The sequence below is a fragment of the Ostrinia nubilalis genome, chromosome 3 (assembly GCF_963855985.1).
Source record: "Ostrinia nubilalis chromosome 3, ilOstNubi1.1, whole genome shotgun sequence".
Lineage (NCBI taxonomy): Eukaryota > Metazoa > Arthropoda > Insecta > Lepidoptera > Crambidae > Ostrinia > Ostrinia nubilalis.
The window spans coordinates 6,309,278-6,332,052 of record NC_087090.1 but is presented as its reverse complement, the minus strand read 5'-3'; the positions used below and the strand labels follow the sequence as shown (position 1 = coordinate 6,332,052).

Here is a 22,775-nt window from a genome sequence, read left to right as displayed (position 1 = left end):
GGGAACGTAATGTTGGGTTGTTTCTCACTAAAATATAAGAAAATAGAGTACCTATACAAAAGAAACACAGAACATAGTGTAACGAAGACTTGAGATTTTTTAATATTTCAGTTAGGACATTTTACGAGTACATCTGTGCTCTACCGATTTCCTTTCAGCCTATCTAAAAAGCTGAATTATTTTTATTTGTTCAGATACCTAAAAACATAACTTATTACATGTGTTAAAGGAGGTATTGAGCAGAATGTTTCATATCTAACTTTAAAAAAATACTACTCTTATTTATCTCAGAATAAAGCCTTTACAAAATAAGTTATGTTGGGGGAGCCAAGCTAAATAAAATAATAAAATTTGCGTTTACTGTTGAGAAGCTTAAGCTCTAGATTTGCCTATTGTTATACTAATGACTGGTGATAATTCGCGATAACTCGCGTCTTAATTAGCAAGGGAACATTCGTACCGGTGTGGGCCGTAATTGTGAGTTGACCGACTAATTGTCGAATAATTGCGCTAATGTGAAAATATACGCTTTAACATAACAATGGAAGAAGGAAGTCTAAATACTTAAATAGGTATTTGTGCTGCTGGCACTGGGGTAGCTTTGATTGTTGAAATATGTACAAAAACGTCAAAATAAAGATCCATAATTTCGACATCAATGCGATTCATTACAGATTGGGATACAAATTCCGAACTCTCTGATCTTCCTACCTCCAGTATCAACTGGTCAGATATAGGTACGAGTATCAGTATACAATATCAGAGCATCATAAAAGGGCATTTATTTAAGTAAATTTAACCACAGTGAGGAGAAAGTTTGATCATTTTAATCCAACGGTTTTGGGTTCGATTCCTATGTGCATGGGATACACAATATTAAGAGCACCAAGAGCACCACTCTCTACTGGATCGGACACGCATGTCATAATTTCTGTGCGCAGACGCATGTTCCCGGCGGTGCATGTGTCACCAGGATCACTCTCAATTAAATCGAACATGGTGTTTTGTACCTTGTAGCTATGTGTACTAAGTATTGTTTTTGTGCGCAGACGCATTGTTCTCGACGGTGCAGTGTCACCAGGATCACTCCCAATTAAATCAACTAGGACATGGTGTTTTGTACCTTGTGGCTATGTGTACTAAGTATAGTTTTTGTGCGCAGACGCATGTTCCCGACGGTGCAGTGTCACCAGGATCACTCCCAATTGAATCAACTAGGACACGGTGTTTTGTACCTTGTGGCTATATGCTATAAGTGTTGTTTTTGTGCGCAGACGCATGTTCCCGACGGTGCGCGTGTCGTTCGCGGGCTGCCGCGCGGAGGCGCGCTACGCCGTGCTGCTGGACGTGGTGCCGGTGGACGGCAAGCGCTACCGCTACGCCTACCACCGCTCCTCGTGGCTCGTGGCCGGCAAGGCCGACCCGCCCGCGCCCGCGCGCCTCTACCCGCACCCCGACTCGCCCTTCACCGGCGACCAGCTGCGCAAGCAGGTCGTCTCCTTCGAGAAGGTCAAGCTCACCAACAATGAAATGGATAAGAACGGACAGGTAAGCGGCGGATCTAAACTGGTTTTGTGGACCTAGGTCTAAATAATTCTAATATCGACATTAGGGATATTAATCTTGCGACGCTACGCCACAGACATCATACTTAATCAGAGCAACAGCTAATTTTCAATGTTTCCAATCTGATGATGTTGGAAACCAGAATCTAACAATAGTATCTCTTCAAATCGTTACGCATTTTGGTGGCTAAGTATGACCTTGTAAGACATAGAATAACTTTATACATTTTTTGAAATTCTTATATTCCTAATTAGCGTAAGTAATGAAGGACTTTACCTAGGTTTCATAACGAGTTTGATTGACATGGGGACTAATACTTTTTTTTGTTCGTTTTACCAGTTGGTGCTAAATTCAATGCACAAATATCAGCCACGGATCCACCTAGTGCTCAGAAGAGAAGGTGCCATCAACGCCCCCATCACAGACCTGGAGCAGGAAGAGTTCAAGACGTTCATATTCCCCGAGTGCGTGTTCACCGCCGTCACCGCGTATCAGAACCAACTGGTAAGTTCCTACGCTTCTATTGACATAAATAAGCCGTAGTTCATTTGGCGACATGATCTTCTTGTTTCTATCATTTGATATCGAAAATAGATCAGAGAGCCGAACGTTTGAAATCGCACGGAGCTGTCGGGTGACTATCGACGGGTGCTATTTCTGTCGCACTAATTGCATCTCGTTGAAAGGTATGTCCAGTCTGAACAAAAGGAGGTGGCACATAATTTTTTGTGTATCAGACGGCCACACGCGGGCGGTGCCGACGAAAGACGGACAGTGCGTCTGACGCTCGCTGCGCGGTGACGACGACAGTTTTCACCCGGGCTAAAATAAGCGCCCGTCGATGGACTCGATCCTGGCGAACGCTCGTTTCTCTATTATTGCAAATGTTTTCCGTGTACAGCTAATTTGCTCACCGATGATTTTCTTCGAAGGAACATTACGTAAGTTCGCGTTAAGCGTTCCGTGAACGCACGTGCAAACTTCGATCGCGTCGTCAGAACGTAACTGTCACTTAACAAACTAAACTGAGTCTTGAACAGTTTCATAGAAGCCATATTTATGGATTCTTTACAAACAGGTGAATTTGCCTGATGTCACCCTTATTTTGAAATAACTATCTTGAAAGCCTATTGGGAACTATTGCCACATTATTAATACTTAAACGTGCCTACCGTGATCTAAGCTAACACTATGATCAGGGCTTTTCATAGGACGATAGAACAAAAAGTTTAACTTAGGTAAGCGTCATCATCAAGCAGGCTATCTGCGCAAATCAGGATATAACATTACTCAAGCCTGAGAATCCAGGGATCATAGTTTTATTCCTTTTTTTTAAACTCGTAGCTCTACGTAACCCGCTATCCGCTACATCTCCACCTTTACTTTATCCGCTGTGCTCGCAGCTCCACCCGTCACCGCATGTGTCGCCACGCGCAATTAATTCTCTGTCACAAGAGCGTTTGGGCGTCTCCGAGTTCCTCGTTTTGTGCCGTACCGTAGTGAAATAATTAGGACGTTTTGAGGTTCATAAAGGAAGCTTACTTTATATCGACAACGCGGTACATAAATCTTCATTTGTAGCTTAATTAGCTATTTCCAGTGAGTGACGTGTTACAAATATTGGTTTATCGATACAATGCGACTTTGTAGAGTTCGACTTAACTCCATTAGCACTTACTACAGAATAAACAAATCATCAATTTGTTCAAAACTGATACAGGCAAAATGATGTCGGGCTAATCAAAAACAAAAGAGAATCGCATAAATGATGATTTTCGCTAACTAATTAATGTCTAATACATTCTCGTACATGACAATGACCATCAATAATGTCTTATGATTGAATACCGTCTGTTGTTGACTTTGAGATATGTGACAAGTTTTTCATCACTGGCATTCTTCGTGCTAATTGGCACTACCAATCAAGGCTGCGTCAATAGTTGGATATGCGATAGAATTCGACTAATGTGATAGCCTATCAAATCTGTTCTATTATTAAATTGTCTACTTTATAACAATACAAAAGTTGCATGCAATAGTAAAAAAAAAAGTGCACCTAGAAATGATCGTATTGGATCTGTCAAGAATAAACTAAACGAAATCTTCTTAAATTGTTTTAATCTTCTCTATACGGTCACTTTTTGTCCTAATTTATTTAATAGCTATTAGTTATTCTGTGCTAATTGACGATCTTGGTTTTTAACTTGTACCTATTTTAAGAGGAATGGAAAAGATTTTAGCAGTAAGTAACTTGGTTTCACACTTTTTGTTTGGCGAGAGTGCACATCAACAATCTATAGCGATCAGTGGAGCTATCAGGAGCTATCTCAACAAATTGCAGCTTTGCAAAAAATAAAGATGCTGTTTATCAGTAAAAAATTTGGATTCTAAAATTATGAAAGGATTTTTCAAATCGCTCCAATAATTTCGGAGCCTATTCAATACAAACATACAAAAATACAAATCTTTCCTCTTTAATAATATTAGTATAAATAGACAAAAACATTTACACTAGTTATTAAAAAGTATAAAGTACCGAAATGAACAACACACATGCGCTCTTAGCAGATAAATTATTCGAGCAATGGACAAACTATAGTCTGTGCTCGCTGAAGCCCCACCTCCGCTACAAACGACTCCCGAGGGCTATCGGTTATTGATTTCTATTGATTCTAATGCGATTCTAGATTTACTGCCAACACCTACGATGCTATCATCCATTATCGATGTTACACTCTCTAGACACGCCTATACTACGACATAAGTGCGTATGGGATTTTGGTTGGAGAGTTCTATCGATCAACTGAATCGGCTAATCTACATCAGATGGATTTGGATACAAAAAGATTGCATAAAACTGGAATAAGTATTCAACTTAAAACTACCGTTATACAATTTAGAATTCCTACAGATTTTCGAGAAAAGAAAACTTAACTGACACTTGAATTTTTTGGACTTAATTCCATACCACATTATCATGCAGATAAGCTCTATATTTGTACGCAATAAGTATACAAAGTAACGATATCGTTCGATCGCAATGCGTGTCCGGCGCGGGCGCACCGTCCCGATTTGGCTGACGTCACACCTCTGACAGTTAAAACATTTGTCGAACCAGCCAGATAGTGTCACTGATAACCCAATCCTTTACAACAATAAGAATACACTTAGCATGTTTGCACCTGCGGCCTGTCGAGATTGATACTTCCAAACCCACATAACTTGGGAGTCAAAAAAATGGTTTGATGGAAAAAAATAGTTTCATCAACGAGCGCGATCTCGACTTTTTGGTTGTGGAAAAGTGTCGCCCAATTTTTACGAGACGTTTGTAAATCGGTTTGGAATGAAACATCATTATTGGTGCTTTATCATACAGGAACGTTGATATAAGATGGATAAAAACGTGTACAAAAAAGGTGGATTGTGTTTTTGTGGCGTCGCAGAGTGAGACTGAGCGTCGCCGCGCGCGCCGCGGGGTGGTTTCCCAGGAAAGCGCCCGCGGGCCACACGACCTGTTTCAATATTTAAACATTTACAACCTCTAGGGGTGGCAGCGTTTAGTTCACGCTACATTTAAGACCAGAGAAAATGTAGATTTTCCTCTTTTCAATGAACGGTGTAATTTTAATATTTTTTGTTAGATATGCGCTCTACAATCTACATTGACTTTATGATCAGTTACAAGTTACAACATGGCACTTAAAGTTGTAGCCATATTGCCTCTTATTTAATTTTTTTTTTTTTGCATCTTAAATGATCCAAAGATCTAACTGCACTGGCTAACAGAATATTAATAAAATATAAAAATACTTAGATGACAACCCTACGCCCACGATATTTTGTTCCTTTTCTATAGAGTCCTTTGTCTGGAATTCGACTTGCTGCGAGGTGACAATGTTTGTTGGAGTTTACGCATCCTCAATGTACACAATGCGTTTTTTAATAGCCGATGACTTGTGAATTTGTGGTGATTGATTGTCCCGCAGAGATTTCCTCAACTTTATAAAAACTGGAAGATAACCTGCTACGATTCCACAATACTAGTCAATATTTGTTTGCTTTCGTTACTTGATACTTTGTATTCATGACAAGGAAGTATCAATGTAAGCTTACCGTTACATGGGCTTATACGACAAAGGAAGAGTTAATAAAATAAAGACGATCAGTAGCACTAACGCGTCAGTAGTTTTGTTTGTCATGCCACATCGGACTATCATGCTTCTTGAGGAGATAATCATGGAAATAACTGCGCTCGTTGCGCGCACGCTGCTACGTAAACACTTTCAATAGCCGCTTAATTGAAATTTATTCCTCATTTCTCAGTATCAACAATCAATATTCTAAAATCTCTAAAGCTATTCTCACATTGAGCGTCCACAAACGAGTTATACAAGAGCATAATCGAACAATATAGTGAAGGAGTGAAGGCAAACACAATTTCAATAACAAAGGGCAGGTATGACAAATAAACATATTTCACGGGCCAAAATGGCTGCGGTCAGGTGTCACGGTGTCCCCCACCCCCCACCGCCAGTCCAACTCTTCTTTTTCTTCTCCAATAATCGATTCATTCTTTTCAATGTGAACTTATCTTTTTGTAACTCTTGACTCGAGCCTAATTTGTTTGCTGAAGATTACAATAAAGATGTTTTTTGTTTGCTTTATTAGTTGTTTGTTTCGGAGTCTCTATATTTATGTTTCAATTAATCTTTTACGGCAATTATTCACAGGCCAATCCTATTTTGAGCACTAATTATAATTTTATTAAAACAAGTCTGGTGACCAAATAATTATTAGGTTTAAAGAACATTTATTTCTCATTAAAAACATTACAGTCACTTACATGAGAAATTAACAAATTTTATGTAGGTAGATATTCTGTTAAGAAATCAATTAAGCCATTCAAAAGTCCGTTTTAAGAGGACAGTACTTCCACATCCGTTCATTTATCAATAAACACGATAACAAGTACCGACATAAGTCTTAAATACAAGAAGTCAACGTACTTGCTTAAGAGTAGATTTAAAATAATTTGAGATGGAATTATTTATTGAACTGGCATCTCTTTCTTTCGCGTTAAGTCTTGTAAAGGCATCTCGGTCTTTCTCGCCATCGATCACCCGAGGTGTGACGTCACGCAGAGCCGTCGTGTGCGGCCCGGCTGAATTTATTGCGTCTGCGCATCCAGCTACCACAGAAAAACTTAACATTTGTTGTACTTCTTGGGGTTTAATTAAATTTCTAACTCTTCGCCGTATCGTAAATGAAGAAAGCCACTACATGAGTCTGCACTCACTGAAATTTAATTGAAGTCAATTAATGTCTGTAGATATTGTTAATAAGCAAACAGATGCTGTTATATTTTTTTCCTAATTAATTCAACCACAACAAATAGGAATTTATTACCCACTCTATGCTGAAATAAACCTCTTTTATTAGGGTGTTATAAGTGACACATGACATCGATTTTGCGTCAGCCTGACATGAGCGTATTCTGTCCGTGAATTATTTTTGTACGTAACTTTAATGATTGATTTTTTGTTTACTTTCTAAATATTTTGAAATGTGGCAAATTGCCTATTCGCTCATTTTCCGAGTGTACAGTCAAAACTACGGACACGAGTGCAAGGTTGACCTGATATTGACAGTGGGTCCTGTGCGGGACCTGTTGACCCGTGTAAACAGAGAGAGCATTGATCGGTTTCCCAATTAGCAGTAGAACGTCGCGATGTATATGATAAAAAGAACAGACTCTTCAAATCGAGAAGATAGCTGAGATGTGGGTGTGTAGAATGATCGTGAAGATAGTATCGGAGATCGCGAGCGACTTGTACGATCTGCACACGCTGTCGCTCATTCTCTCGGTGGGCAGCGTCAGTGAAAGCCTACAATTAATCGACATGTTGGACGAAGACGAAGGGTTATGAATTAACCTTCAAGTGAAATTTTTGTCGAACAAATAAATAGTTTATAAATGACACACAAAAATGTCTTTGAATGCACCCAATTGGGCACACAAAAGTAGAGTTCACTGTCCTTACTTTAGATTTATTTTGCTTAAAGACGTTATTGACTATTGTTAATGTTAACTCTATTGAAAGTTTTTGGAAATTATATTTAGGCTGAGTTGCACCACCTAACTTTGACCGTAACTTAGACGATAACCGGTGTTTTTTTGTATGGAGTTTGACAGATTTTTGACGTTTGTCAAAGTTAAAGTAAGATGGTGCAACCCAGCCTTAGTTTCTTACAGATTTTATTTTATTTTATTTTATTTATTACGGTATACAGATGTAAATTATTCAATTCCTCAGTTAACTGATTTTTATTGGGACACTATAAACATTTCCGTGAAAGACAGGTATATTTTTCCGCAACTAACCGAAATTCACATGGTAGGATAAACGCTAGTTTATATTTAAAAATAGATACAAAGTCAGCGGATCTCGTAAATTATACATCGCCAGTATACACATTATCTGGAATAATTCCTTTCGATGCTGATACCCGTAATAAAGATGTACAATTCCGAAGCTCAGTTGCAGCAAGTGCAAATGAACGCACTAAACAAGTTTCACAGTAGGCAATTTGCAAAAACCACAGCGTACTCCAGGAACGGACCGATGCCACATGCAGCGCACATTATTTCGGGCACTCGCGAATTATTGTCGATAAAGCATCGGTTTTCTGGAAAAGCTGTAACTGCACGCAGCTGTAGGTCGTTCCGAATTTACAGAGAGGCTCTGTGATCTGTCGGCGACTATCTTGCGGAATCGTCGGGAACGAATCGGGTTATTCTCGCCGCTGTAATTAACGCACAATTGGGATGCACTTTGTTGTCATTACGATGCTGTAACTCTCTCAGCTCAGCGGGCTCAAACATTCGCGTGGGACGCAAATAATTCGCAAAGCTAAGGCCGAATTTGGAACAAACAAGGAGAAGTATTTTCAATGGGTGTTCTTTCATTTAAACAACTCTTTGTTTACATTTAACGGTTTTTTATTAATATCCAGGCTTTCTTTATATGGTTCCCGTAAAAGTTGATTATTTTGTTCTGCATAGAATTTGGGGGTTTATTTTTTCATATCCAATTTATAAATAATGCCTTCATTAATTGTGTATTTGATTGAGTGAACTAAGTAAGTCAATCTTTCTACTGTTCTTCCAAAGTGCTATTAATAGCCTACTCAACAACCGAATATCATTTTTACGGTTTCAAGCTATCCATATTTCAGCAGAAAACTTAGTTCTCTCGCGCATCGCGTCAATCACAGAGAATGCGCGCGCGGCGCGCTAACCTGACGTGTATTTATCTCCCACCGTTCCTGTCGTGTCCCCATATGTTTACACGACACCCGCTTGGGGATATTCCTCTTTTTCTAATTACTACCACTGAGAATTTGAGAAGTGTCTCTAGTGTATGGCTGTAGCAAAGTTTCGTAGCGTGTACTTTTTTGTATACGTTGTTCGTATGATCACTTTTTGAATCTTAAAGCCAAGCTAAAGCTTTCTTTAAATAATTGTTCGTTTTAAAGAATTAAAAATACTTTTTTAAAGCAATTTTGGGATTATAATGTCGAAAATGATTTTAAGTTGCCTACAACGTAAGTATACGTCGTAGAACAGCTTACTAAACTTTTATTTTGTCGTGTGTCCCGTTTAGAATTAGAGAGAAGTCGTTCTAGCGTCAAGCTCCAATTGAATTCTGATTTATTTCGTTGATCGTCCCAAGACAGTTAGGCTTTCCCCGGAACTACCCATGCTTCACTGGTTAAGTTTGATTGGTGGATAAGCTGTAGATCCAGCCCACAAGAATAGAACTTTCAGTATGGTGGGGACAGAATGCTTGGTTTTTGCTAAGGACAAATCGATTTTTTGAGTCTTACAGCAGGGTAGTGATCTTTTGTTCCAACGCAAATCATAAAAGAAGATTTCAAAGAGATACGGACTAACAAACGACTTTAGGCTATAATTTAAAGTCAATTGCTTAATATAAATAGAATAGAATAATAATATTCGTTTAAACTTAAAGCTATAAAATTGATACATGCACGTGGAGCACATCTGCTTACGCTGTGACATGTAAAATCCGTGTAGTCGTCCCGGCGTACTGGAACTTCCATAAACAATACATCACCATCCCAATAATTAGAGCGTCGTTTGGCGGGGTGCGCGGGCGCTCATCTCTCTCCTTGACGCCTTTTTGTGACTTTTTTTGTTTCCCGCCCGGGAATAATGTCATTATGGCGCCTTTAATGTTGTCAGTGAGCGGGAGCTCCGCCGCCCAAGGCGAACGTTTGTTGATACTTAAATTAGGTTGTTTTGACACGCCTCGTTCTTATGTTTGTACTAAATCTAATAAACGTCAGTAGCAAGAACTCGACTCATCCATTATTCGTTTTGCCCCGAGCTATATTTTTAAACTGCTAAACATTCTATTGTAGCCCCGCTCCGTACCCAAGTACAGTTTACGTAAATGGTATGCGCGGAACAAATACGTGGTATTGAAAACAATTACGGGCGGTCGGACTGGGGATCATACATAATGTATAGTGCGTCAATATTGTCAGCTACTAGTGGTATTGTAGGCGCACTCATTACGTCAAGCGCAGGCGCGACGAGAGAGCTCGGCCATTGTAGTCAATGGCGCTCGCCAGGTGGGTGTGCAAGCTAAGTAGCTGACGCTGACCCTCGACACGGCCCGCCCCGAGGGCTCGCGGGCACCACAAAACCACAACCCGCCACGCATCCAAACCCATTTTACCACCAGATGATCACACGCTCCTCAAAACGCTATTCATACCAAAAATGACAAAGCATTCATTCATTTTCTTCTCCTAACTTATTCATATCTAATACATATTAACATATTTTTAAGAATGAGCACACAAAAAGTACAACTTCCTTGTGTCTATTTTCAAAATTATTAGTCTGGGGCGACACGTAGCTTGAGAAATTACTCACTGCAAACCGAAGAGTTGTCACGGGGCGGTCAATATTTTGTACTGTTTATTATTCTCTTTTGATGCCCGACCATAATGCGCGGTACATTTAGTTTTTATCAAGACATTCTGTAGATTAACGCATCTCAAACGGAACACATCAAACAGATACATAAATATCAGAAACAAAAATTAAGAAGTTAATTGTCGGGGAGGTGGAATGTCCCGAAATAGTTCAACAGCAGACTGTTTATAGCGCGCATTTTTTGTCTTAGACAACAGATGACTTTATCGCAACACAAAAGCTTGGCGTGTACAATTAGACTTCAGGAAAAAAATGTCCTCGACAAGTCATTATCCTAAACTACCTACTGTATTAGTTTTAAACGATTCTAGTTTATTTCGCGTAGGTGTTTTGCTTGAACAAGATTAGTGTCTGGGTCTATTGCCAAGCCTAATTATCGATTGCAAAAGACGTGCTGAAAAATTGCGCGGACATTCGTGGGGACTTGTTTATTTGTTAAAGCGTTAATTGTTCTTAATCCCTCCTAAGTGTTGCATAACATCGGTTACCAATATTGGTTTAATCCGCCCGGTTATTAGGCTGGCTATTTAATGGTGACTGGTTTCCGTGGAAGGTTTTATCGTAAATATTATTTACAAATTGTGTGGAGCCACAGCGGGAGCGCCACTCAGCAAGGGGGCGATTTTTCATCCACACTGCCTCTGCTCTGCCAAACACATTTTTTAACACCTTGGGCTGAACTTAAATCAGGCGTTTGTTTTATGAGGACATCGACTTAACACACTTTCTTAACAATTTGCATGAACAAATAAAGGAATCTCTTGCAAACATTTTGGAATTAAGTTTACATTTGGCCAAAAGAGAATAAAATAATGTAGTATTTTATTGTACATATTTTGAATAGTTTGCCTACCTACTGAACATATATTAGCTATATAGTACCTATCTAAATCTACTTAAATGATAGAGTAATGTGGTACGTCGTCAATAACTTAAAGTTATTAGTTGGTCCACAACTCGGCGGGTGGTGATATGGTCTCAGTTCGGCACTGTTCATACTGAGAGGCTTTATACACCTATTCTAACTCTATCATTTACACAATGAAGCTTTAAATGCAGTATCTCACTTTGAATATGATTTTATGTTAATTATAGACTCTTCTCGTGTAATCCGCGTCTAATAGAAATCTTGTCCATTATATTAAAATGCTAACTACTCCTAATTGATTACACTAAGTGTCTATAATCTTCACCATTTATAGATAAATGCCTTATTTGTTCATGACATTGCGTGTTCGTGAAGCAACAAGCTGATGGTAGTTCATTCAAATGAGTACAAACTATCTATTTTGTTTCAGATCACGAAGCTGAAAATCGACAGTAATCCATTCGCTAAGGGATTTCGCGACTCTTCACGTCTCACTGAGTTTGAAAGGTAACTATTACACTGATTTTATCTGCTATTTATTTCATTGGACATTAGGTATTCTCTAGATTGACGTATAATTTCAGAGTTATTTAAAAAAGCGTTAGAAATTTAGTTCCAACTGCAGGCATTCTATTGAAAATAATTGAATATTAATCGACGGAAGCGGCTACGGTAAATCAAATGACTGTTCATTACATGTTATTATGTCAGAATTCGGTTTGTCTAATCGCGCATTGGTTACGGTCTCAGAAACAAACACGGCCTACAGTCGGACATTGAAATTGATAACTCAGACTATGCAATTACGAATCCATATAAAATTATCCTCTTAATCATTCCATACCTTTAATTCATTGACATACGATATAACGTTCGCAACTGTATAATTTGCGATTAAATGATGTCAGATAATTTTCTTAAGACGATTTATAATTTCACACCGCTTTCATTTGTTTTTCACACGCACCTTTTTTATTTGAAATATTTTTTTCTTTTGAGATTCTATGTGACGGGCGAACACGAAAGAACATCAGTCTACCCCGATGTCGCTCGCTTCAATGCTGTCCATCATAGGTAGATACGATCGTACAATTATGCCAATTGAATTTGCGGGAATGACCAAACTGATTCGATTTTCTCTGCTGTTACAGGGAGACGATGGAGTCGATGTTGGCGGAGCAGCACTACCTGCGGTCGCCGCTGCGGCCGTTTGACCTGGATCAGCATAATAATAACTTGACGTTGGAAGAGAAGGCGATTCTTGCGGCGCGTTCGCAACTGTTTCTGCGCGCGGCGTATCCATTGTACGGTGTTCCTGCTGCGGCGCTATGGGGCCAGTGGGCTTGCCTGGCGCCTCAGCTACTGGCGCAGCAGCATCTTGCGGCTTCTGGATCAGGGCTGCAGCTGCCGCGGCCGGTGTATCCCGGTGGGCTACCTGCCGGCTCGGCAGGCCTATCGCAGCACCGGTTCTCACCATACCCTCCACGACGGGCCTCTCCCGGGTCCTCACCGGACTCGCTCCGGGACGCCAGCCCGCACCCGCCCCCCCTGCCGCCGCACCCGCCTCACACCCCGCACCCGCCGCATAGCCCCACTTAGTGATAAAACAGCAAACAAAATCACCCTGAGATCTCCTTATACGCGATATCCTACAGAGTTTATAAAGTGATTCTTTAAGAATATTAAAAACGTTGGAAGTTTGAAACTGTACCCGAGTATGGTGGTGGACTATTGTAAAGTGGACGGGTGAATGGACTAGGAACAATTGAACAGACTTGGTGATAGACAATTTATTTTTCGCTGCACCTGATGTGTATAAACTATGAAGTTCGTGGAACGATGTCTTATCAAATTTGTAATATATTGTAAAATACGTGTAATATTTAACTATAATTTATCTGTAATTATATTTGTTATATGTTCCTAATAGTATTCTCTGGTAGTAATGATGGTTTCCGCAATTCATGTTATAGCTTTAGTAATTTAGAATTAAATCGCATTGGATGGAAGCATTTTGTAGTTACATTAATTTGCAATGGGTCCGTAAGTTTATTACGTATAAGTTTGTGCCGTGGAAGCACCTGATTTTCTGCTTGTTCAGGTGAAATGTGCAATACAACTGAATTACAAAATTGTTTAAGAGATCTTACTCTATTAGAAATAGTGATATAGACATAGTTAATAATGGTAGAACTTATACTTGCTGTCTGTGTTATTATTAATTCCAAATGATTGGTAAAATATGAGCGGACACATAGAAGTATCCTCGTGGGTACTTTGTAGTTAAATTAAAGTTATTATAGATAATATATTGCTAAAGAATAAAAAATTAAATGTTTGTTAACATACCATTTTGTTTCATTTTGTTCAACTCCTGACTAAATAGTGAGAAATAAAGAAAATATTAAAATGTTAAATGCTGTAAGAATTGTAGTAAAGCAACAAGTTATTTAACTAATTGGTGACATGTATTATTGACAGCATGAAAATAACCTGTGGGGTCAAAATGGTGTCACTCCATTGAGTTGTCAATTTTATAAACTTCACAAGGTTGAAAGCTTCTGCAATCGTAGGTAACTGAAGGTTATAATACAAAAATATAATGTGTAAAAGTAAGAAGCATTGACGTATTTCGATTTGCTATTTATTCATGTTATTTTATTGATGTGACAGAAACAATAATCCATTTAGCAATTTTTTTTATTATCATCAGATCAATATTTTAATATCTGCAAAACTTATATAAGTGGCACCACTGCCTCAAACTGAAAATTGTTGCAAGGATAATGGAAACAAACTTTGCTAACCTTACGAAGGTTTAACCACCCACACATGATGTATGAATGAATATCTGGTTTAAATCTAAACACTGATCTCCGCTAAAGGTATGGCTCAAGCGCCATCTGGCTGCAATATTCGCAGTGAACCTTGTAATACAGCAAAAGCGTTGATCTCGTATGTACCCACATAACGTCATACAGGTACATAACGAAAACTTTCAATACTTACGGAACCGTTCGAAAGCTTACTGCCCGTATTCACAAACGATGTTTGCTTAAGTGAAGCAGCAAATCGAACGCACAGCGTTGAATAGAGCTCTGTGATTGGTCCGTATGTCACCCTGTGCGTCCACGCGCACCTTGAGACCTCATAGTAATGTCTGTGAATACGGGCGTAAGTTACTTGCCCAAAGATTGCTTTTTCTTCTCTCTCATTCAGCTTTAGTTTGACTCTATGTAAACATTTATTTATAGAGCACTGGTTAGTGCAGTTAGAGCTGTCTTGTAACATCTGGTAGGAGTAGAAAAATAAGTCTAGACTTCCAAGTTTCACCTAGGACATGCATTTACATAAGTTACTTGTTGTGTCGTGGAAAATCATTATTTTCGAGTTAAAAGACGACAATACAAATTCCTAATGTTCTAGGAACCAAATGTAGAGACGTAGCAAAACAAAAGTACCTAGATAAATTCATTTCAAAATCAAGATTTTCTTGTTTCTTGCCTATCTATCCTTATATCTTGAACTGCACCTCACCTCGAGTTTCGCACGCAAGTAACAAGGCGAGAATAAATATGTACTTGTTTTTGATAAGTAGTCTCAGAGAAAGAATCAACAAAGTCAAGCGAAGGTTATGAAAGTAAAGAAAAAAAAGAGCTCAATGTACTATTTTCAGCGAAACTAACTTATGTAAAACCACAGCCAGCCAAATATCTAAGTAGGTAAAATATTACGAGGATATTCCTCGCAATAAAACTTAATGTAGAGATGAAATAAGGGCTTGAATTCGCTTTTAATCCGAAACCTAACTGGGTACTAAGTTAGGTGATCAAAAGATGTGAAATACCTGTATTAAATAAGCTTATCAATAACTAAACTACGATAACTGGTACATATTAATCGCTACGGATTTATTTTCAGATCTGAAGCTGGCTAAACTGGTGCTCTCTATAAATTCCTACAAATATTATTACAACCTTTAGCCATGTAACGTACCCATTTGTGTTGGCGAGGGGTGCGTGAGGTTGAAATGAAAACCTGTCCTGAGTTGTTTACGGTGGCGCCGCTAGATGGCGTTAAGAGTAGCAGTTTCACAAGAAACGCTTCGTAGCGTAACTTCCGAGTGATGTAGAGTCGTTTGGAAGATGTGTTGCATTTACAGTGTATTGATAAAATTATTCCTTTCTGTCTATTATGTGAGACACATGAATATTTTATAGTTAATATTCAAATAAGAATCTTATTAGTTATTCATTGTTAAATAAATGAAACTGTTATTTTTAACTAACCTAATAAATAATGTGTAGTCTTTTATTAATTTATTACCTACCTGAAATGTCGTGATAAATTTCATATTTTTATATGCTTAGTTTAGTGCAATACCAATTAATGTCACGCAATCATTTCATATCATAATGATAATGATATTCAAGTGACTTTTATTCGAAAGCTCTACACAAATCTGCGACTTCCTCAATCGACCCGTTTTCAACGAGCGTGACAGATTGCGAAATTGCAACAAATTAGTGAGACACGGCCAGCAATTATGCAAAGCGGCCATAAAGTTATCTTTAGGAAAACAACGGGCGTCACCCTTGCAAACTATTCAATTAAAATGAAACAGTGGCGGGACATTCGAGTCACATAGGAAGGGTCTACATCGAATTAGAGCGGCGCGTGGCCACATTATAGGGGGCAAATTTCGCGTCCCAGCGGTCGAGGGATGCAACGCTAATCTAATCTGGATGGTAGCTAATAAATGTTGTACAATATAGATAAGATGATAGTTGGGTTCGGTAAGCTCGTAGTTAAATGGTGAAAAAATTCAATTGAATATTATTACTTAACTTGCTTATTAGATTAATAAGTAAACCTTAATTATAAAGGTACCTACTTAATATTATTCTAATTTGTATATTTAAGCTGTACCTAATTTAAAGGAGGTTATAAAAAGCTTTAGGAGTTTTTTTACGCAATAATCCACCAGTCTAATATTAATACCATTAAAATTATACCTACATTCCTCTCGATCTAAATTTTTAAAATAACTTGAAAAAATCGAACTGCCTAAGGTGGGAATCGAACCCACAACCTTGCTGGGCGACTGCTTTTCTATCTGAGCTACTTAGTAGACACTGGATGAACCTTTTGTGTCGATTCCCACCTCAGGCAGTTAGATTATTTGAAGTTATTTTAAAAATTTAGATCGAGGGCGACTTACCGCCGGAAAATTGTAATAATTCATTAATTATTTCACAAAGGTTTATTTAATTAAGTTTTTGACGTTTCTTAAGGTAATTTTCCAGGTTCTGCTATGCAGCAGTACTAAGTATAAATTCGATACTAATGACGATACAATCTTTGAAATGTTGTGTGATCAACAGTTTAATCCAAGTGAACATTCCGTTTGTCTCTACATTGTGCGTTCCGACGCGGGTCGAACAAATGTATCGCTTGTAAAACTGTTTCCAATTGTAGAAATTGTCCGGGTGACGCGCCGCTTTCGATAGGCCCTGATTGAATTTACCGTGCCACTGGGTGCTTCATTCAGTGTCCGCGGTAATGGCGCCTTGTAATCTAATATAAATTGAGCCAAAGATTTACTGCATAGTTTTGGAAGCAGTAAGTGGAACTGATTAGCTGAGGGGCGAGGTGGTATCACCACAATGCAATTGTTTTTCATAAGCATGAGTGTATTGTCTTGAGCTTTGATTCCTGGCAGGTGATTCGAAAAAATACAGAATTAAAGTGACTTTATGACCATTGTCATCACAGGCACAGATAAAATTGATGTCACAAACCTGGTGCCAGCTTATAAGAGCTGCCGCATCATTAAGAACAGAATATCGAGGGCTTAATATTATGACGTCAACCCGCTGGATAAACGCCATCACAAAAGCTACTGAGTTCACCATGGTCCAGTATACTTGCGACACCTCTAACCGTCAGAAATGTAAGCACATCGCCAGAAGAGCTATAGCTACCCTCGGAGATGACATAGAACACCCTAGCGTGAACATCGTCAACGCAACCAAGTCACTATAACAAGAGTGCCGGACTAAGACGATTCAACCTTGAGTTTCCAAAATAAGCTGGAGTAAAGCCAATTAAAAAAATAGACCACGACCTGACAATAGAACCCAGATTCTCTAGGTATCGGAGTCAATTTTCTAACCACGGTGAAACCATGGGCTTCTTATTAAAATATATTTACTTTAGTAGATACTCTTGTATGTATTACAGGGCATAGATATCTTCAGCTCCGTAGAATACCTCATTCCATTCGGATTAATGACACGTGTCGAGTCACTCTCATTTGTTGTCGGTCGGCGAATCACTTCGGCCACTCAGCTTATAATCCCTCTTAGAACCAGCCAATTACTGCAGACACTATTTTATATATGTATAAGTAAATTAATTTGCTGACTGAAATTTCAGCGCTTGAATGTAAATTAAATAATTTTCATTTCATTATCAACATAGCAAATATTACGTGTTTTCACATTCTAGCAATGTGAAAAGACGTCATGAGTTTTCATTATCACTAAGGGTAAAATCAGGCCTCCTCATACAAACTTTCATCTAAGATTCACTCTCCTTAAGATTTATTTTGGCGACAGAGGTGATATAATATACATATAATCAGCGATTCAAACGTGAAAAAGTAACACATCCTTTATGCAGTAGAGATGGTTAAAGGAAGTGGAGCTAACTAACCTAATTTACTTTAAGCATGGATTAATCATAGTACCTCTAAAACTTGCCCAATCTTCCAGCTTGGTCTCCAGCTATAACACCAACAGAGCTCATGGATTATCGACGCCCTGTATTGGCCGGCGGGCTTATAATCCCCTTTTAACTGCCCCCCGTGTGGACGTGCCCCGAATGTTTATGCCCCGTTTCTTCCCCGTGAACATTCGCACTCCTGCGATGTCGTCACGCCGTGCACTTTTAATAGCGAGTGGACCGATGGCTTTAGGTTCAGACTTAAGCAGGCAGATTTTTGTTCTGACATCAAACCTACTACACGACTACATGATGATACAGTTTTTAAGTTGTCTGTTTGTAAATTGCAGAACTTTTTCTAACTTATAATTCTACATAATAAGGGGCCTAGGAGGTCATGTAAGAGAATTGATCTCTATGGTTTCTTGAATTCTATGTTAGGTAGGTTTTTTGACAAAATATATTAGACTTTCAGTATATTTAACTTATTAATCAGTAAAAAAATATCTCCTAATTTTTCGGTAAGTATTAATAAACATGAGTACCTCTTGGGTACCTTCTTTAACATTGAAAAAACTCATCTATACCTAACTCAGTACTTACGAACTACCATAAAATGCGTAGAAATGGATTTAATACAAGTGTCGGGGATAATAATGTTTCTCTCTCATTATTCTGTGCTTTTCTTCAAAACGAGCATAAGTAGGTACTCAGCTAAACTACACCAGTTGAAGTTAAACTTTGCCAGTAAAACCAGTAAAACTTACGAGAAACTCCTTCATGTAAGTAGTTTAAAATATTGTGACCACAAGATTTAGCGAACTTACATTTTCAGGAGAATAAATTGAGAGTTGACTTTACCTTTAAATGAAAACAAATTACATAGAAGCTTTACCTCCTGTCACATAAAAAAAAAATTATCGTCTTCTAAGCTGAAAGTTGTAAACTGGCTGAATTGTTTTTTAATCGACTAGGGACATTTAATTGGCAATCTTACCTGCTCGTATTCTAAAACAGAGGTAATCGATTCGAATGATAGTTTCGATTTTTATCAACTTCGTAAATCACCCACTAACTTCGTAATACATTCTTCAATGCAAATATTATAGCAAGAAATAAAATCAACAGCAAGTACAGAGCAAGTGTTGGGGTGAAGCAGGCGGCGCTAATGTCACATTTCGTGGCCCATCTCCACATTTCAGTTAAACTGCAAACGTAACTGGCCAATAAATTCTCGTTTATTACCGCAAATATATGTACACGTTACCTCGCTAGTCGGTACCGGAACAAATCGGCCGCGTGTCGTTTACGCGGAATCCTCTGAACGTGCGCTATGAAATATTAACGCAAACGCGCGCGTTACGCACATGTGAAACAATACATGCAGAGTACATCGGCAGGCTCGTCGCTAAGGTGGGCACATTATCTGAATGGTTCGCTAATGGAATCGAGTTTTTATTTATTGCGAGATATTTACTACGTTAGACTTACATCGACAATGCATAATGGTCGCACAGTAATTCATGGTCGTTATTTGGAATCACATTACATGTTTTAACGTCTCTACTTCTTTTTCAGACAAACAATAGGCAACAAATCATTACATAAATACCTACTAGAGAATTTACTAAACAGTAAGCAATTCATTATTCTTGAGAAAACAATATGTAGAAATATCTAAATATTTTAATGATTATTTTCTAGATACCTAACCCATTCCATCTATTTCAGAATCCTTTTCCATTCCCAATATGATATTATAAGGAACGAGCGCAATCTATTTTTCAAATAGAATGGAAGAAAATCTCGACATTATGTACAAATCTACTCAGCTCCCCGGCCCCGGCTTCAGCGCATATTGCAGCCCGATAAAGTTATTTGCGTTCAATAACGCGAATGATCTGACTTTTCCCGTTTTTCCCCCACGAATGGCCTCCACCCACCCCCGGGCGCCCGTTGCGGTGCAAAGTTGAGGGCATTAGCGTGTTATCGGCGGCGGCGGTGTGAAGACGGCACCCACCTGATCCTCAACTCTCACCCCAAAATTACGACCACATCACCTTCCTACTTACACATTACTCCGCCCCCAAAAGCACGCAAACCCAACATCGAACGAAACCAGACTTGTAACCAAAACACCGCAGCTCCACGCCGCTCACCTGCCTTTAATAGGTGTGTAACAGATACTATCTATAAGCGTTGAGATGTGGGGATAGGTGGGAAGCGTGAACGTGTTTTGCAAACCAGCAGAGGAAATAAGGTGTCCCCAATTTTACTTTGTCGACCGCCACTGATAGCAGATAATGTAGTGTTACGGGGAAACTTTGCAAATGGAACATTTTTCGTTGTGTTTTATTACACGAGCATTATGATAATTTCGCCGGGCGAGTTTTGAAGACTGAAAGAGTTTTCCACAAACAATTCTTTTGTATTTGAAACATTGTGACTGTTAACTGTTCTCTTCTGCAGTTCTTTATAGAGCTATGCAATTTACTTAGGACCTCAATATGATATTGGTTCCTTGGGGTTAATTTTGGCATTTCATTCACCAATCGTTTCACACGGGTGTGCGTGGCTAATCGAATCCTTGCGGTCACAGACGGCGAATCGAGCCGCAGAGGTCCCCGCGGGCGCGGGCCCATTGACAGGTTATTGATACAAATAGTCCGCCCGCCCCCACCGCGCCCGGCCCACCCCGATAACACCAATAAAACCTGATTGATATTGTGTAAGTGCGCCCGGAAAATGTGGGAACTCGATTGATGTTACAGCCAAATTCGATTGGAGGAAAATTGAAAAGAACTTTCGGAGCAAGTCAATACACCCTGTATTACAAACGGGTAGAGCTCAAAATAGTGTTGTGACGTACACCCGTAATACCTTACACCTTTGAGGCCCTAGTATTGATAGTAGTCGGAGGCGTGAATAGTGTTGTCTAATGGCGAGGTAGGTGCGTTCTACTTCTGTTTGTTTCGGGGCTGCTATTGAGGCTCGGTTACTTGGGTTCCACACGTCCTCAGTTATGTTTCAAATTAATGGATTTCTGATGAAAGGGTAAAATGGATTACACGGACGCAATATCAACACGTTTATTGACATTAAAATATCTATGGCAACATTGACTATGGATACTACTCTTATCGTATACCTACATTTTATAAGGACGCGACCATCATTCTAAGTTTAGCGTAGTCACATAATATACAGACAGTAGGTATACCTACCCCAGAGACACAAGGGAAATAAGAACCATGATTTAATATGCGCCGCAAAATCAATGTTAAACGGTTACCCATCATAAATACTTTTAATTACCCGTTTTCAATAAGCCTCATACTCGCCAAAACCGCAAGAAGTGGTTTTATAAGTAACTGTATACGGTAGTTATGCGCGTAAAGCGTTTTAACAGGCTCATATTTTCTTAAATCTATTACATAAACATTTACAGGAATAGCGTTTACGCTACATATTTAACGATGGCATCTCCGAACGGTGGTGGAGTCTGTTGGGTTATTCTGAAATAAGTTTCTGACAAAAGAGTTTTAAGTATGTTAATTTTGAGTGTTACGCGAGAGTAGTGGGCGTTGCTCGGCATTGTAATTACTGTAGAATAGAGATGAGCGTCAGAGATGCAAATACGGCAGCGGTGACCCCGCGTTATTCATTAGTTCATTACTCGGTGTCAGTCACGGAGGCGTCAATTGCCAGACGAGAGGCGGGTCCGTGTGCCTGACGGCTGACACGCGGCTGTGACAAGCGCGGTGGACGTATAGCCTTCGGTTTTCTGCGCGTGTAACAAGTGAAGGCTTTACTACGCTGATTTGGTTAAGTGAAAGTTAACATGGAACGGGAAGATAGGAACATGATTATGAAAACTACTATTTCACTTGAATATCGATTGAGTCTACTATGCAGCAAACTTGATAGACATTTGCAGTCGTGAGAAGAGTTTTTGAATTTCGGCACATGTTCCAGATGAAAGACCATAGATGTGCAGATTTGTTATAAGTAAATGTGGGAAAGATATTTCAATATAAGCAATTGGAGTTAAACAAATCAACCACGTTCATCGAATATTGTCAGTACGAATAGGTACAACCTTTTAACACTAATCGTTGAATCATACATGATGTAAGGTATCAACTTATAACTGATTGATATTCATTTGTTTATTAACTTAAGTAATTGATATTATAATCTATACTTTGTTATCCGGTCACCGTACATGGCTCGAGGAAATCACTTTTTAATAGCTCATAATAATATGATGTATTGTAGTTTGTTTTTAAATTCCTTTGTTTATGTTACGCATTAGTACCTAGTGGGAATATTCCTACTTAATGTTAAAATACCTTCATAACATTTAAAGGTATCATGGAAATGCCTCATTTTCTTAATTAATAAACTCTACATGTGCTTACGAAAACCTGTAAACATTTTTTTAAATCGCAGTTCACATTAATGCAATATATCAATCAAACCCCTTCCCTCCCTCAAATATTGGCCACGACAAATGACTATCGAAATACTCCGGCCAATAAGTCATCAGACAAATGTGATTGAAAAGCGAACAATAAGCGATACGAG

At 38.8% G+C, this 22,775-nt stretch overlaps 1 protein-coding gene across 2 annotated transcripts in view; it reads left to right on the top strand.

Annotated features, from left to right (window-relative positions):
- The window catches only part of LOC135088272 (T-box transcription factor TBX20-like), a 47,222-nt gene extending 33,412 nt beyond the window's left edge, over positions 1-13,810 (top strand). Inside the window, exons 3-7 of one of the 2 annotated variants that reach the window (XM_063983147.1) lie at positions 1,275-1,548; positions 1,906-2,070; positions 11,893-11,969; positions 12,462-12,536; positions 12,614-13,810. In XM_063983147.1, coding sequence (XP_063839217.1) covers positions 1,275-1,548; positions 1,906-2,070; positions 11,893-11,969; positions 12,462-12,536; positions 12,614-13,061 — 1,039 coding nt within the window. In that variant the 3' untranslated portion in view covers positions 13,062-13,810. The remainder of the gene's footprint in view (positions 1-1,274; positions 1,549-1,905; positions 2,071-11,892; positions 11,970-12,461; positions 12,537-12,613) is intronic. The other variant, XM_063983148.1, reaches the window with a different exon arrangement.
- The last annotated feature ends 8,965 nt before the right edge of the window (positions 13,811-22,775 follow it).